This window comes from Panthera pardus, unplaced genomic scaffold (genome assembly GCF_024362965.1).
Source record: "Panthera pardus isolate Hobbes unplaced genomic scaffold, ASM2436296v1 HiC_scaffold_8, whole genome shotgun sequence".
Lineage (NCBI taxonomy): Eukaryota > Metazoa > Chordata > Mammalia > Carnivora > Felidae > Panthera > Panthera pardus.
The window spans coordinates 8,037,557-8,054,805 of record NW_026527013.1 but is presented as its reverse complement, the minus strand read 5'-3'; the positions used below and the strand labels follow the sequence as shown (position 1 = coordinate 8,054,805).

The 17,249-nt window shown below is 57.2% G+C and overlaps 1 protein-coding gene across 1 annotated transcript in view; it reads right to left on the bottom strand.

Moving 5' to 3' along the window:
* PDE4A (phosphodiesterase 4A) overlaps nucleotides 1-15,862 on the bottom strand; it is a 34,096-nt gene extending 18,234 nt beyond the window's left edge. Inside the window, 1 exon segment of the mRNA XM_019427744.2 lies at nucleotides 15,280-15,862. Coding sequence (XP_019283289.1) covers nucleotides 15,280-15,599 — 320 coding nt within the window. The 5' untranslated portion in view covers nucleotides 15,600-15,862.
* Nucleotides 15,863-17,249: the final 1,387 nt, after the last annotated feature.

Genomic DNA, 17,249 nt, shown 5'->3' with positions numbered 1-17,249 from the left:
GGCACAGAGGGATGGTGAGGGGTTGGTGGCCTCGCTGCCTGAGAACAACGTCCTGTCTCCCCGGGCACAGCCTGGATTTTTTGGCTCTACTGAGTCCCACGGGGGAGGAGACAGGAACATACTTACGTACTGAGGACCCTACCCTGGCCCCAGACACTGAAGACAGTTTAGGGAAGGTGAGACCCAAGTCCCAGAGTGGGCCCGACCGGCATCAGATACTGTAGCCCCAGGGGCTCCAATCACGTAAGCAGGAGCCCAGAGGCCACGATGGGAAGAGGCTCCCTGGGGCCCTGCTGTTTGTGCTTCCAGGAGCTGATGTCCCCCGGGCTTCGGAAGGGCAGAGGGGAGGGCATCGGGCCTGCTGAACTGCAGGCTGAGTGTGGGTGTATGTGGGCGTGGGGTCTCACCTACCCTCCAGGATGGCACGCCGGTGCTATGTGGAGTCACCCTTCCCTTGTCTGCCACTGCTCAGGGTGGCCCAAAGTCAGGCTGGAGGCTGCTCCAATCATGTCCCGGCAGGACCCTAGGCCATTAAGCGGAGTCGAGGGTAGCCAACAGGCCTTGACATCACAGCCACATGCCCAGACACTCCATCATAAGGGAAATAACCTGCCTTTCAGACAGGTGACTACTTGGTGGCCTTCTCCGGTTGAATTTGCCACTTGCCTCCACCCCTCCGGGGCCCCTAGGCCTGCATCACATTGGGCCTCCGGAGGACTGTGCAGCCCAGGGGCAGACCAAGGCTTCAGAGACTTTCCGCTGCAGGGGCCAATGGGCAACAACAAGCTGGGAGGGGGACGGCAGGGAACGGAGACCGGTCCCAGTTGGTAAAAATCATAACAACAACGAAAGCAGCCAACTGCCATTAAGTGCCATGTGCTAGGCGCTGTGCTCTGCCTGGACGTGTACCAATGCTCCATTTCCAAGAGAAGTAAACTGAGGTGCAGACGGGAAAGAACCACTTGACTAGTACTAGAAGGACTTAAACCTGAGCCGCCAGGCTACAAACCTGGACGCTCAATCAGCCCGTGTCCGTCGATCTCCCCGGGCAGGCCTGGCGCCTCCCCGGGCTCCCTGCCCCACTGCACCTGACTCCCTCGTAGGAGGTGCCAGGCAGCCTTTATGGAAAGGCCTGGCATTTGCTTTGTGAAGGTCATACAGAGGTTGAGGGCGGGCGTGTGGTGCCAGGTGACATGGCCGTTTGTAGGGCCGGGTGTGCACAGAGGGTCTGTGCATGTGTGAGTCAGGGTGTATGTGTGCTCAGGGCACCTGTGTGTGTATAGATCTCTGCGTGGATTTGTACGTCCGGGTGTGTCCGTGGGGTCCGAGTGTCCACGGTGCCTGCACAGATCTGTGTGTGTGTCTAGGAGTTTGTGTGACCTTGTAAGAGTGTACCTGTGTGCCACACATGTGCCGTGACTGTCCCTGCCTCCTGAGTGTGTGCTCCCATGTGTGGCTCTGTGCAGGTGGGAACCAGGCCTGCGTGTGGGCTGCGGGGAGAGTGCGTTCCTGTAACGTGAGACTGACTGTGCGAAGCCAGGGTTTCTGTGGCCCCCATGGGTCAACTGTGAGATTCTCTTTGTGTCCCCACCGCCTCAGAGACCCACGCCTTGCACAGTAAACACAGACCCCCGATTACCCTGTGTGTGGGTGGGTGCGTCTGTGTTTGTGTCTGTGTGTGTCTGGCTTGGCTGAAGGGATTAGTAGAGGGGAGCGAGAACGAGGCGGCCGTACCCTGAGAATTTTCTCTGCCCCAGCACTGTCCAGTTGATTCTAAATAACCCCCAGGAGTTCCAGCAGGAGCTGCCCCCCTCCCCCACCCCAGCTTGGTTTTCAGCCTGGCAGCCCCAGCAAGGAGGGGGTGGGTAAGACTGGAGGCGCTGAGCAGAGCAGGGCCAGAGGGACCTGGCTCCAGGCCGGTGGCCTGGGAGTGGAGCCCAGGTGACGCTGGACACCCATATTTGGTACCAACATGAGTGCCAGAGACCCAGGTTTAGGGGCACAAAGAGGGTGAAGGGATCCCATCTCAAATAGGAAGGGGGCAGGACCTAGCACTCCTTTTGAGGGCTATCACCTGCAGGAAGACAACAGCAGCACTAAGAATTTGGGGGCTGGAGAAGGGGATGGGGCTGCAGGCAGACCCTGGAAGCCACTTTGGGGACTCCCCAAGGCCCACTGGGCACCCTCTACCCCCCCCCACACACACCCCCCACACACACCCCAGCCAGAGCCCTCAGTGGCAAAGGAGGGAATTGGCCCCAGGCCACCCACCTGACAGGTCTGCCTGGAGGGTGCCAACAGGTGTCCTCGTCGCTGAAGGAGAAGTGGACCAGGGACTCAGGGCCCGCGGGGGGCAGTGTCAGGTCAGGGGGCCGGGGCCTTGCCCTAGGCGCTGTACCCGAGCGCATGGGTGCCAAAGGCTGTCGGGGCGAGCATGAGGACAGCGGCACGGTGGTGTGGCGTTCACTGTTCACAGGCCCGAGGTGTCTGTGGCCACCAGCGGCACCGCCTCCACACCCGCCCTCCCGGTGACCCCCCCAGGGACGGGCCCCGGGCGATTGGGTGTCTCCGGGTCCCCAGCGCCTGAGCGGGCTCCGCTCCTGCCTTCTCCTGTGGAACTCTGTGCACACTTCCCACTTGCCCCCCTCCCCCCGGGCCTGCGGTGGAGGGGGGGGAGGCTCCCGATTCCTGGGCTCGGGCCCCGGCCCCCCCCCCCCCCCCCGCCCAACCCCCGCCACGCCTTGTCCCTGGCCCCGCCTCCCTCCCGAATGACGTCGAGCTGGGCCCGCTGGAGCCCTCTGAACGCAGCACGCCCCAGGGGGAAAGAGACTCGCCCGCGCCGGCGGCGGAGTGCGGGGTCCGGTGACAAAAACCCAGGGGAGGGACGACGGATGCGGGGAAGGGGAAGAAACAGGAAAGACAGAAGTGGAGACAGAGACACAGAGAGAAACCCGGGGAGAGGCACTGATTTCTCCCCCCAACACACACACCCTCCCCGGCTCCACGCTGGGCTCCCGACCCCTCCTCCTCTCCTCTCCCCTCGCCAATCTCTTCCCTGGGTCCAGACGCTGAGCCTGTCCGGGCGGTGTCCTCTCCCACTATGTCTCGGACCTCAGGTTCCAAACAAGTGCATGCGGAGAGTAGGGAGGCAAGGGGGTAACCAGAGGACCCTCTCCTGGCTCTGGAAAAGCCCCCAGAGCCAGCCCGTGCCCACACCTGGGCTGTCAACCTCGGTTTCCGAGTTAAACGGACACTGGGAAGCCAGACCGGATGTGTCTCCGGGCTCCTCGCCTCGCATCCCACCCCGAGTCTGGCCAGGAAGAGAAAGTGCATTTGCCCTCTGTGCCCGGTGCACCCGGTAACATCACTGAGCCTCCTGGCAAGGCAACCCCCAGACAGCAGCGCTGGCCCCATTTCACAGGCCTTTACACTGAGGCTAGCAGAATCGAACACGTGTCCCCAGATCGCGGTTGGATGGCAGGTTGGCCTCACTCGTCCAAAGCCTGACTGCAGACTGAGGTCTGCCAAGGTAGCGGGAGGAACTTCACGTTTATTGAGTGCCTACTGCATGCCCTATCAGATGTCTCCACGGCAACCCTGGAGGGCAGGGATGATTTTTATCGCTGTCCTGGGACGGACGAGGGGAAGTTAGGCTGCGGAGGGCCCGCTAGGAACCCCAGACCTGGCCTGCCGGGTGGCCAAGGGAGATTCGAACCCACCGCCGCCGGCGCGCACTTACCCAGCCCACGCCTGGCGGCCAAAGTCCTGATGGCTGCGGAGAAGCCGAAGACGCCGGCGGAAAGTTGGGGACGGGATGGCAAAGAAGACGGGCGAGGAGGGCGGCGAACGCGGGCGGCGGGGTGCGCGCGGGGCCGGGGGCTCAGGCAGGAACGCCTCGTCCTCGGCCGCCGCCACCGCCGGGAAGGCCGCCAGCTGCAGCTCGGGGATGCGGCCCAGGCCTTGCGGCCGCGCCATAACCACAGGGGGCGCGGGGCAGCCCCGCCTCAGCGGGCGCTGGGGAGCAGCGCCGCCCGCCTGCCCCGGGCAGCCCACGCAGGCCGGCCGCCCAGCCCTGGGGCCCACGGGCCCCACCCCGCCGGGCGGCCTCGGCCCTTCCGGCTTCGCTCTGGGGCCGCCCCTGGGGCGGGGCGGGCCTGGGGCGCCCACGCGGCTGCCGAGGGACACCCCTCAGACCGCAGGGCCCTCCCCGCAGTCCCCTTAAGGTGCTTACAGTCGCCGGAAGCGCCTCTACAAACATCGGGGGTGCCCCCCCGCAAATCCCTGGAGTGTTCTCACAAACCGCTGTGGCCCTCACTAACCTCAGGGGCATCCCCAAGGTCTTTCAGATGTCCCCAAAATTCCAGAGAATGTCCCAACCATCCCTGAGTTGTCCTCACACAATCCAGAGGTACCCCCAAATCCCTGAGTTCCCCCCAAAAGCCAGAGATGCTCTGAGAGGCCCCATACACCCTGGGACAATCCCATAGCTTCCCAAATGTCCCTTACTGATGTCCTCATTGTTACTGATATATCCCCACAAACTCCAGGGGCACCCTAAGAATCTCAGAACACACCCACAAATGAAACTCCTTCAGATCCCAGGACCATCACCAGGTTTCCTCAGAAGTCTCCAAAATCTCTTAGAGCACCCCCACCATCCCGGAGTCATGCAGAGGCCCCCAGAGTACCCCTAGAATTTCCCACAGCCACCGAGCATTCCCACAGTCTGCATGAGGCCCCCCCCCCAAATTCTGGGATCCCTCACAGACCCTAAGATGGCTTCCACAGTCTCTCGGATGTCCCCCTCAATCCCTGAGTGGCTCGGCAGCATCCCGGAGATGCCCCCACAAGTTCAGAGATACAAAATAACCTCAGGGGTGTCTTCAGACTCAAAGAGTGCTCCCATGTAACCATGTAGCTGCCATCAAAATCCATAGACCCCAGGGCCACAACTAGATTCCTCCATAGTTCCTAAGACAGTCCTATATCCCTAGGCTACCTCCCCAAACCAAGATAAACCCACAATCCTTGGGGACACCTCCAGAATGCCCCCCACAGCTTCTGAGACACAGAAGCTGAGTGAGTTCACAAGCCCCTAGAGGCTCCTAAGACCTGCCCCCGGCCCCGTCCTCCCACCCCTTAGGATCTCTGAGGCCCCTTAGAACTGGGGCCCTCCACAGCTCACGAGGTGCCCCAAGAAGCCGACCTCCCCTCGGCAGAGCAGTACAAACAGATAGGAACTTTCTGGAGTCCCTTCAGTGGCTCTGCCTACTCTGTTGGGCACATGTTCACCCCTTTCACAAATGAGGAAATGGAGACTGAAGTGAAGATTCTTGAACAAAGTTAGCCAGCTGGTTATAATTCCAGAGACTACCCCAACCTGTCTGCGGCCCTTTGGGGTTAGGGAAGTGGGAAAGAAAAACAGAACGAATCTCTATTTTAGGGCCATGCCCTTATGAATACCTTTCTCTCTCTACCTTTTGGCTCTGTTGTCATGGGCCCCAGAACTGGCTGACCTAGGCTTGAGTCTGGCCTCTGGCACTTAGTCATTTGACTTTGGGCCAGCCATTTCATTTCACTGAGCCTCAGTTTTCCCAACTGTAAAATGGGCATAATAATACTATGCATCTCACGGATGGACAATTAAAAAAAAAACAAAGCCTCAGAAAAGTGTTTGGACATAGTAAACACTCACTGAATGTCAGCTATGATTATCTGACAAAACATTTACAGAGAGCTTATAATGCACAAGCCACCGTACTAGCAAGATGATACAAGGGTGCCTGGGTGGCTCAGTTGGTTGGGCGTCCGACTTTGGGTCAGGTCACAATCTCTTGATTTGTGGGTTCGAGCCCCGTGTCGGGCTCTGTGCTGACAGCTCAGAGCCTGGAGCCTGCTTCAGATTCTGTGTCTCCCTCTCTCTCCACCCCTCCCCTGTTCACGCTCTGTCTCTCACATTCGCAAAATAATAAGCCTTTAAAAAAAATAAATTCTTATTTTAAAAAAGAGGATACAGGGGTGCCTGGGTGGCTCAGTCGGTTGAGCATCCGGCTTTGCCTCAGGTCATGATCTCTCAGTTCGTGAGTTCGAGCCCCGCCTCGGGTTGTGCTGACAGCTCGGAGCCTGGATCCAGCTTCCAAGTCTGTGTCTCCTTCTCTCTCTGCCCCTCCCCTGCTCACATTCTGTCTCTCTCCAAAATAAATAAACATTAAAAATTAAAAAAAAAAAAAAGAGGATACAGATGATGATGATGATGATGATGATAGCAGCTAATCTTCAGAATGCCTCCTGGGCATTTAGTACCTCTAGCTATGATCTTATTTAATCCTCATTAAATACCTGCAAAGTGATATATTGTTGTCCCTATTTTACAGATGGGAAAACTGAGTCTTGGCGAGAAACAACCTGCTCGAGGTCACACAACCAATGAGCGTCTGAGCCAGGCTCGAGACCAGTGTTTGCCACCTTTATTTCATTATTGCCCCCTCCCCCCAAGGAATAGCCTGCTTAGACAGTCCCAACTCTCAAACTGCCTTCTCTATGAAATATTAAAGCCACCGATACACAGGCATAACTCAGAGATATTGTGGGTTCAGTTCCAGACCATTGCAATAAAGCGAACGTCACAATAAAGCAAGCCAAATGAATTTTGTGGTTTCCCAGTGCGTGTAAAAGTTATGTTTATACTACACTGTAGTCTACTAAGTGTGTGTTACGTCTAAAAAAAAATGTACGTACCTTAATTTAAAAATACTTTGTTGCTAAAAAAACGCTAACCATTATCCAAGCTTTCAGCGAGTCCATCCTTTGGCTGGTGCAAGGTCTTGCCTTGATGTTGATGGCTGCTGACAGGTCAGGATGGTTGTGGTAATTTCTTAAAATAAGGAAACAATGAAGCTTGCCACATTGATCGACTCTTCTTTTTAGGAGTCAGTTCTCCGGATCATGTGATGCTGTTCAGTACCACTTTACCCACTGTAGAATGACTTTCTTTTTTTTTAAGTTTATTTATTTATTTTGAGAGAGAGAGAGAGAGAGAGAGAGAGAGAGAGAATCCCAAACAGGCTCTGCAGTGTCAGCATGGAGCCCGATGCAGGGCTCAAACTCACGAAACGTAAGATCATGACCTGAGCCAAAATCAAGACCTGGTCACTTAACTGACTGAGCCACCCAGGAGCCCCTAGAACTTTTTTCAAAATGGAAGTCAATCCTCTCAAACCCTGCTGCTGTTTTATCAACAAACTTCACGTAATATTCTAAAACCTGGTCATTGCAACAATCTTCACAGCATCTTCCCTAGGAGTAGATGCCATCTCAAGAAACCACATTCTTTGCTCATCCAATAAGAAGCGACTCCTCTTCCGTTCAAGTTTGATCATGAGATTGCAGTGAGGCAATCCTATCCTCAGGCTCCATTTCTGATTCCCACCACACCTGCAGTGACTTCCTCCACTGAAGTCTTTTCTTCTTAAAAAACATTTTTTTTTTAATGTTTATTTATTCTTGAGAGACAGAGACAAAGCACGAGCAGGGGAAGGGCAGAGAAAGACACAGAATCTGAAGCAGGCTCCAGGCTCCGAGCCATCAGCACAGAGCCTGATGCGGGGCTCGAACCCACAGACCGCGAGATCATGACCTGAGCCGAAGGCAGACACTTAACCGACTGACCACCCAGGCGCTCCCCCCACTGAAGTCTGGAACCCCTCACAGTCATCCACAAGGGTTGGAATCAGCTTCTTTCAGGCTCCTGCACCTGTTGGTATTCTGACCTCTTCCCATGAACCAGAATGTTCATAATGGCATCTAGAATGGCAAAGCCTTTCCAGAAGGCTTTCAATTTATTTTGCCCAGATCTATCAGAGGAGTCACTTTCTGTGGCATCCAGAGCTCTACAAAATGGATTTCTTAAATAGGAAGACTTGAAAGTCAAAATTACTCCTCAATCTGTGGGCTGCAGAATGGATGTTGCCTGAGCCGGCATGAAAACAACATTGATCTCATTGTACGTCTCCATCAGAGCTCATGGCTGGCCAGGTGCATGGTCAATGAGCAGTAATATTTTGAAAGGAAACTTTTTTTTTTTTTTTTTTTTTTGAGCAGTAGGTCTCAACAGTGGGTTTAAATTATTCAGTAAAACCACGTTGTAAATAGATGTGCTGTCATCTGGGCTCTGTTGTTCCATTTACAGAGTACAGACAGAGAATCATTGGAATCATTCTTAAGGGCCCTAGGATTTTCAGAATGGTAAATGAGCACCGGTTTTCACTTAAAGTCACCAGCTCCATTTGCCTTTAACAAGAGAGCCCTTTGAAACTTTGAAGCCAGGCACTGACTTCTCCTCTCTAGCTATGAAAGTCCTACATGGTATCTTCCGATAGAAGGCTGCTTTGTCTACACTGAAAATGTGTTGTGGGGGCGCCTGGGTGGCTCAGTCGGTTAAGCATTTGACTTCGGCTCAGGTCATGATCTTCCCGATCAGAGTTCGAGCCCCGCGTCAGGCTCTGTGCTGATAGCTCAGAGCCTGGAGCCTGTCTTTCTCTCTCTCTCTCTCTTTCTCTGCCCCTCCCTGGCGTGCGCTGTCTGTCTCTCCCTCAAAAACCAATAAATATTTTTAAAAATATATTGAAAAAAAAAAAAGAGAAAATGTGTTCTTTGGCGTAGCCACCATTGATCAGCTTAGCTAGATCTTTCTGGATGGCTTTCTGCAGCTTCTACATCGGTACTTGCGGCCTCACCTCCGTCTTTGATGTTGTGGAGACAGCTTATGTCCTTAAACTTCATGAACCAGCCTCTGCTAGCTTCAAACGCGCCTTCTGCCGCTTTCTCACCTCTTTCAGCCTCCACAGAACGGAAGAGAGTGAGGGCCTTGCTCTGGATGAGGCTTTGGCTTAAGGGGAATGTTGTGGCTAGTTTGATCTTCTGTCTTGACCCCTAAAACTTGCTCCCAAGTCAGCAATAATGTTGTTTTTCTTTCTTATCATTCCTGTGCTCGCTGGAGTGGCACCTTTAACTTCCTCCAAGAACTTGTCGTTTGCATTCACAATGAAGCTCGCTGTCTGGTACAAGGGGCCTAGCTTTCAGCCTACGTCAGCTTGCAACACTCCTTCCTCACGAAGCTTCATCAGTTCTGGCTTTTGATTTGAAGTGAGAGATACGTGTGACTGTTTCACTTGAACACTGAAAGGCCATCAGGGTGACTAATTTTGGCCTAATTTCAAAATTGCTATGTCTTAGGGAATAGGGAGGCCCAAGGAAAGGGAGACACTGGGCAACAGCTGGTCAGGGGAGTGGTCAGATCCCACACTGACTTTCATCGAGGAAGTCTGCGGTCTCTTATAGGTGCGGTTCGTGGCGCCCCCAAGTGGTTACTCTAGTAACAGCAGATGGATCACAGAGGAAGAGAATAAATTTAATAATAATGATGAAAAAGTTTGGAAACATTGCAAGAACTACCGAAATGGGACACACAGAAACGAGATACTGCATGTAAAAAATGCAGTACCTCTGGGGAGCTTGGGTGGCTCAGTCGGTTACGTGTTTGACTCTTGATTTCAGCTCAGGTCATGATCTCACAGTTCCTGAGTTCGAGTCCCACATCAGGCTCTGCACTGTCAGTGCAGAGCCTGCTTGGGATTCTCTCTCCCTCTCTCTCTGCCCCCTCCTCCAACCTCTCTCTCTCTCTCTCTCTCTCTCTCTCTCTCTCTCAAAATGAATAACCTGGGGTACCTGGGTGGATCAGTCAGGCAAGCATCTGACTTTGGCTCAGGTCAGTTCATGAGTTCGAGTTCGAGTTCATGAGTTCAGGTCAGTTCATGAGTTCGAGCCCTGCATGGGATTGTCACTCTCACTCCCTCTCTCTCTCCATCCCTCTCCCACTTGCATGCATGTTCTCTCTCTCTCTCTCTCAAAATAAATAAACTTTAATAAATAAACTTTAAAAAGTGCAGTAATAGGGGAGCCTGAGTGGCTCAGTCGGTTAAGCATCCGACTTCGGCTCGGGTCATGATCTCACAGTCCGTGGGTTCGAGCCCCGCATCGGGCTCTGTGCTGACAGCTCAGAGCCTGGAGCCTACTTTGGATTCTGTGTCTCCCTCTCTCTGCCCCTTCCCTGCTCATGCTCTGTCTCTCTCTGTCTCAAAATAAATAAAAAACATTAAAAAAATAACAAAAAGTGTGGTAACAAAGCAAGGTATGCCTGTACTGTGTATCTGTTTATGTCCTATGTGTATATTTGGGCTTTATACATAAATGTAAGATTTTTTTTCCCACATACCCACCCAAGAACCAACTTTCACCCCCTTGGAGGTAATATCACCTCGTTGGGAATGCAGGGTGTCCCAGTCTTGGCACTATTGACATTGGGCACCAGATAATGCCCTGTAGCACCTCTCTCCAGTCATTAAACTAAAATGTCTCCAGCCATTTTCCACATGTCCGCTGGAGGCCAGAATTGCCCTCAGGTGAAAACTCCTGCTCTAAACCCACTAAGACCCTTGTTCTGGCCACTGGGACCTCTTGGTCCAGGCACAAACAGAAAGGAAGAGCATGCTTAGGCACCTGCCCTCAGGTTTCCCTGCACTGTTTTGCTGATTCCTCAGGCCAGACTTTGGAAATAGCGTTCTGAACAGGCCCATTTCAGAGATGGGGAGCCTGAAGCACGGGAAAGGGAAGTGACTCGGCCAGGGTCACCTGTTGTCTGACTCCAGAGACTGGGATTTTAGTCACTAGGCTACACAGGCCCTTCACGGTTCAGTCTGTTTCCAGCTCAGTGAGCTTTGTCCCTTCCCAGCAAGTCAGAGATAAACTGAACCCTAAAGCCAACCTTGACCATAGCCTGCGAAGCCCTATGTGAGCTGCCCTGGCACCTCCTTGCCTCATTTCCTTCCACTCACCCTTTGCTCACTCTGCCCAGCCACACCTGCCTCTCTACTTTTCCTAGAACATAACAGACATGCTCCTACCCCAGGACCTTTGAACTGCCTGTTCCCTCTGCTTGTCACCTTCTTCCCTCAGGCTCACCGAGCCTCCTCTGCCACTCCATTCAGGTCTCTGCTCAAATGTGACCTCTTCAGCCAGGCCTTCCCTCTCCCCAGGATCCCTCTTCTCTTCATGTCCCACATGGCATCATCTGGAACTATTATAGGCCTTTATTTGTTATTTCTTCCTCACCCACTAGCCTGAGAACTCCAGGACAGCAGGGACAGGGTCTATTTCATTCTCTGCTACTGCCTGAAGATGTGCAGTCAGTGTCTGTGGAATGGATGGCCACATGAGGAAAATGAGGCTCAGACAGGTGAAATCCTGTCCTCGGGTCACACAGCAAGTCAAGGGCAAAGACTGGATTTGAGCTCTTACTCAGGAGTGAAGACAGTGGGCTCAGTGCCCCGCAAAACTCTGTCCTCACCTGGTCAGTTCGCAGTTCCCCCAGGCCCAAAGCCCTACCTGCTACTCAGAGCCCGCAGTCATTCTGTGGCTGGTGAAAGAGGGGGTGCCCTTGCAGCCAGGGCCCAGGATTGTAGTTAGAGGATGCCCCCCTTTTTCCCTGCAGATGTTGGGAGCCGGTTCTCAAAAGCCCCAGCTCCTGGCTGCCCAGCCCCAACGGCGGCCATCTCGGCCTTACCACAGCCCTGGGGACCAGCAGATCTTATCCACAAAGGCTTAGTAAGGAAAAAACTGAGGCGCAGGGAGGCATGATCATGGGCCCCCGTCCCACAGCGAGTCCGTGGGCAGGGCTACAATCTGATTCTTACCCACCAAGCTGGAGTCCGGGAGTCCTGGGTCTTTTAACCCCAAGTCTGCCCTTCCTCACTGTGTGACCTTGGCCAAGTCACTTCTCTCAGTTTCCTCGGCAGGAATAGAGCGCCAAAGACACCGGGAGTTAACACGCAGGTTGGAGGCCCCGGCCTGGGCCAGCCCGTAGGTGAGCCCGGAGGAGGAGACTCCGCAGCCTCAACTTCTCCGCCAAATTCCTCTGCATCCGCCAGGCGGCCGTCTCCACCGCGCTCGGCGGGATGGGGATTGCCGCCTGGTCCCGCCCGGGGAGGGCGAGGACCTCACCCGAAGCCTGCGGTCGGTCGACCGGCCTGGCGCCCACTCTCTGGGGCGCTCGATAAGCATGATATAATAACCTGGGGCACCCGGTAGTGGCGGCGGCGGCGACTTTGTTCTGCGCGGGGACTGGAGTCCCACAGGCAGGTCCGGACTCGGAACGCACACTCAGCCTGTGCCTTTCTCATCATCCAGCAGAGGGCGCGCGGAGGGAGGGGCGCGAGGAGGGACCCGCTCCCAGGCCACCGCCAGGGATAAGGGAGAGCCAGAGATGAGGGCAGGCGAGGACCCAAGTGGAGACAGAGGCCACGGGCTAGAGGGTGACCCCAGTCCAGCTGCTTCAACCTCTCCCAGGGGCGCTGCAGCGCCCTCCCTCGGCGGGGAGAGTTTGGGGGTACAGAAGGGCACGGGGTTGGGGCTAGGGGGTCGGTTTGTTGGCCCCGCCCCCAATTCAGGCAAGTTCCCCCCCTCCTCCGCCCCCACCATCAACAGAGTCTTTCTCTTCCTCCAGCTCCATCTGCCTCTTGACAGATCGTGGTGGTGCCGTGACTCAGCCCCGCAGGGCGCCAGGAGCACAGGCTCATGCAACCCAGGTCTGGAGGGGGGTTGTGGATGCCATCTCCGATGGGGGGCAGTGCCCTCTCTCTGAGGGTTCCTGTGACTCGAGTCCGGAGGGCTGTCTGGATCCCGGTTTTGGTGGCTGCATGAACTGCAACGTGGGTAGCACTGGAACGCCCTGTGTGCACTCAGGGAACCCCCTTTCTGGAGACACAGGCCGGCAGAAAGCCAATTCTAAGGAGCCAGGTTCCCACTGGCGGCCTCTTAGTTTCCCCTTCCTCCTTCCGCCCAGGGGTGGGGGGAGGACACTGGCACCAAGGCCACAACCACTGCAGGCTACACAGGCCCACAGAGAAACAGAAACCTGTACTCGAGGTTCCTGTTTTTCCTTCCCACCCTGAAGGGGCAAGGTCTACCCAAGCCCCACCTCCTCCCCTGAGTGCAGGTCCCTGAGCGACTATCTACGGAGCACTCACTGTGTGCACTGTGTCCTTTACACACATCCCCATTCGCACAGAACTCTCAAACACCCCCCTCCCACAGAGCAGTGCCAAAGCCCTACTTAACAGACAGGGAAACTGAGGCTCAGAGAGGGCAAGACACTCGTGCCAGGACCCCAGGCATCAGACAGATGGGTGTTGGGATCTCGGCTTTGCCATTTCCTGGTTGTGTGAGCCTGGGCAAGAAGGAGAAGGGACTTTGCCCCTCCGGGCCTCCGTGTGTCCAGCAGGAATACCTGATGAGGCACTGGAGAAGAAGAGACGTGTAGGAAAGTCCCCAGCATGGAGCCCAAGAGTGAGCCATTACAAGATAGATGCCACTAAGATAATGATGATTATTACCACTCAGCTACTGTCCCCAGAGAGTCAGCAGCCCAGAGACTAGGGTAGGGGGAGTCTCTGGGGTCTTAAAAAGGAGTAGGGCCCCCTGCACTCTGCTCCTTCATTCGTCTCTCAGGACAGTGACCTGAGCCAGTTTGGCACACAGCCCTTGGTCTTGGCATTTCCTGTTGATTCCAGTTTTGTTTTCTTTCAGCTTCTCTCTGGTTCCCTTTGGGAAATAGCAGGCTGTGTGTGCTGGGCCCATGACACTCGCTTCCTGCTGGGGGCGGGGGTGCTGGGTCTGGGTATGTCTCCAATGGGGATGGGGGGTGGTTTGGGGGGGCTGTAGGGCCTGCTGGAAGTCCCCGGAGAGAGCGAGAATTGCAGGGTCACAGCCCAGAGGGGCCTCCCTCGGGAACTCCGGCAATAAGAGGCCGGGATTTGACCGTCTTAATGACGTCCCAAGCAGAGGGGCACCCATGGGGGTCAGACAAAGCATACAGTCGAAGCCTTCGGTCATACATGTCACCAAAGCACACAGTCAGACCCCGAGCACCACTAGAGCAGGCACAGTAACTGAGAACACCAGGTGGTAGAGGGAGCACACTCCGGAAGTCAGAGGACTCCTGGACACAGCGGACAGAGGCAGCTGAGAGCATGTCACTGTCTCAGTCAATGTCTCTGGGAGCACAGACAGTCCTGTTGACACAGTCACAATGTCCCGGAATGTACACATCACAGTGCCACCATCGCTGCATCCCCGGAGCGCATACACAATCACTGCCTCAAGAGCACACACGGTCATTGTCACAATCGCTGTCCCAGAAGCACACAGGCACACGATCCTGGTCCTGGGAGCTCACGCAGTCATACTGTCACAGTTACCGTGACTCTTAAGTACACAAGTCACACTGTCACAATTACTGTCCTGGAAGCACACCGTCACTGTGTCACCATCACTGTCTCAGAAGCACACACAGTTCCACTGCCATAATCACTGTCCCCAGAGCCCACATAATCCTATGTCACAGTCACAGGGCCCCAGAAGCCCGGGCAGAGCATGGAGCGAAGGCAGACCCAGCTAGTCATACCCCACCAGCTGGAGCCACCCCAGGTCGGTGAGGATACCATTGGAGTCAGCCCAACACCTCCCTCACTAACACTGTCCCCTCTGGGAGGCAGAGACTCCCTTACCCTGTGCCGGGATTGTGCACCCCGGGGCAGCTACTGAACCTAACACTCCTGTCCTGAGAGGAAGCTCCAACCCGCACACAGGCCCCCAACACAGTGCTCCCCCCAAAACCCCCTCTGGATTTCTGACCCCAGCTGCTTCAGGGCGAGTCCCCCGAATGTCCCCCGCACAGTCCTCCACTCCCCAGGATGGCCAGCGCCCCTCAGCCTGGAGGAAACACTGGGATCCTAGGAAGCGGCCCCTTACGGTGCCCTCGAGATCATCCACAAGCGTAGTGAATCTAGCTGCCAGTTCAGTGCCCCCAGGAAAGTCCCTTCAAGTACCCAGCTTAGCCATGTTCTGCACCGTCACCAACTAAGGGTGCAGACTCCAAAGCTGCAGCCCTGAACCGAGGCGTCGTTACTACCACATGCAGCATGGCGCCCCCCAAGTCGACCCCAGGATCAGCTTCAGTAGGAAGGGTGTTCGGGTACAGGACACCACCAGGGTCGGGTCCCGGACGCCCCCACAGTGGAACTCCCCCCCCCCCCCCAACACACACACCCCCGCTAGTCACTCAGACTCCACCCGCAGCACAGCGCCCCCTGCGGTCGGCGGGGCGAGTGGCGTCTTCTCTGCGCGCCTATCCGCTCCACGCGCGTCCGCCGCCCGGAGTCTTACCGCTTGCAGCTGCCTCCGCTCGCGCCGCCGCTGCCGGTGCCGGTACCGTGGAAGGACGAGGGCCAGGACATGCGAGAAGTGCGCAGGCCGGGCCGGTCGCCGGTGTCCACGGCGTCGGCGCGCTCTATGGGCCGGTGTGGCGGCCGCTCGGGCTCTGCGCGCTCCGCGCTGTCAGAGTAGCCGCGCTGCTGGATACGGATAGGGGTCCGCGGCTGCCGCCACAGGTGCTGTGGGGGCGGCTTCAGGGTGGCCTGGCCCTCCCGGGGCCCGGGCAGAGACAGAGACAGGCTCCTCTCCGAAGGGGCGGCCGGGGGCTCCATGGCGCCGGCCCCTTCCTGTGCCCCGGGGGGCCCCGGCCTCTCCGAGCTTTACCCTGCTCAGCGGCGCGCTAGCCGACGCGCCCGGGGCCCCGCGGGTGCGCCCGGCCTCGCTGGGGCCATGGCGCCCCGGGGACAGACCCGGGGGCGCTACGGGCCGATCGCCCCCGGGCCGGGCGCCGCGGCTTTCGGTCGGCGGCCGGCGCTCTGCTCCGCGCCCGGCAGCGCTCTCCGCGCTCGGTACCCCGCTCCGCGCCAGCCCCGGCTCCCCCGCCCCGTCCCGCCCCTCCCCGCCCCCCGCCCGCCGCTCTGTCAGCGCCGCCCCCCTCCTCCTCCACCGTCCGGGCCTGTGGGGGGCAGCCACCCGAGGAGGGGGGCCCTCCCCGCCCACGCAGAGCCCCGCTCCCGGAGGGGAGGGGGCGCCGGAACTCGGCTCTCTCCTAAACGCCCGGCCTAGCCGCGGCGTGCACGGGAAAGAAGGAGTTAAACGGTTAATCCGATCAGGAAGGAGACACCCGACTGGTTGCCGGTGTGTCAGTCAGTCCGTCCATCATGGCGGGGGCGGAGCCCTATGCTGGCGTGTCCTCGCCGCTACCCCTGGTCCGGGGGGAGCGTGTGGGGAGTGGTCCCGGTGCCACCGACGCGGTCCCTGCGGCTGGCAACGGCGATGTTCCGGGATTCTCCTGTCGGTGGGTCGGAAGATGGTAATGGTGTGTGCCCGGTGCGGGATGTGCGTGCACGTGGCCCCTTCCGAGGGTTGTCTGTGTTTTCGGTGTCGGCTGGAAGTGTGTGCGCGCACGTGGTTGGCTGCTGCGGTCTGCCTGTTTCTCTGGATTTCGCTGTGTGTGTATCTGTGTGTCTGTGGGTGCAGGAGGTGTGCGCACGTGTGCCGCTTGTTTGGCGGGTGTGCGCCTCTATGGGGTCTGTTCTGGTGGCCTGGGGCTGTGCATGTGTACCCACGCGTTTGGGTGTGTATTGTTGGTCTGTGCTTGCGGAGTTGTGCAGGCAATTCAGCCTCCGTGGTTTAACTGTGGTATGAGGTAGTCTATACGTGTTGGTGTGTGTGTGTGTGTGTGTGTGTGTGTGGTCGGCCTGAGGGCAGCTTTGGGGTGTTTCTGGGGTGTGTCCCTTTGGTTCCCGTGTGGCTCCAGGAGGACACCGCAGCTGCCCGCCCACCGCTCTGTGTATCGCCGCCTCTTGTAAAGCGCTTCTGCAGGAGGTAAACTGAGGCAGGTCTCCGGCAGCCGCGGGATGCATCCCCATGCCCTTTTCAGGCGAGTAAACAGCCGCGCCTCCTCTCCGCGGCCCCCGCCGGCAGAGCCCCCCTTCCGGCACCTAAATCGGGAGTCGCCGTGACTCACGCTCCCGCCTCCCCCAGCGCCGCGCCGAGCGAGCAAGCAGAGAGCGAGCGGGATCTGAGCGCCACCCTCCCCCCATCTCTGCCGCCCTGGCCGCGACGGAGCCCTGGTGGTGGCCGGGCTTTGGGAGCGCATTCGCCCGCGTGCCCCCACCTCCTGTGGCTGACACTCTCTCGGATGCTAAACGGTTCTGGTGCGCGTCCCCGGAACCAGGTCCCCACCCCCGCGATCCCCCCCCCTCGTGGACTCCCCCGGGCAGGCCGTGCCGTCTGCCACCGCCCTCCTCCCCCCGCCC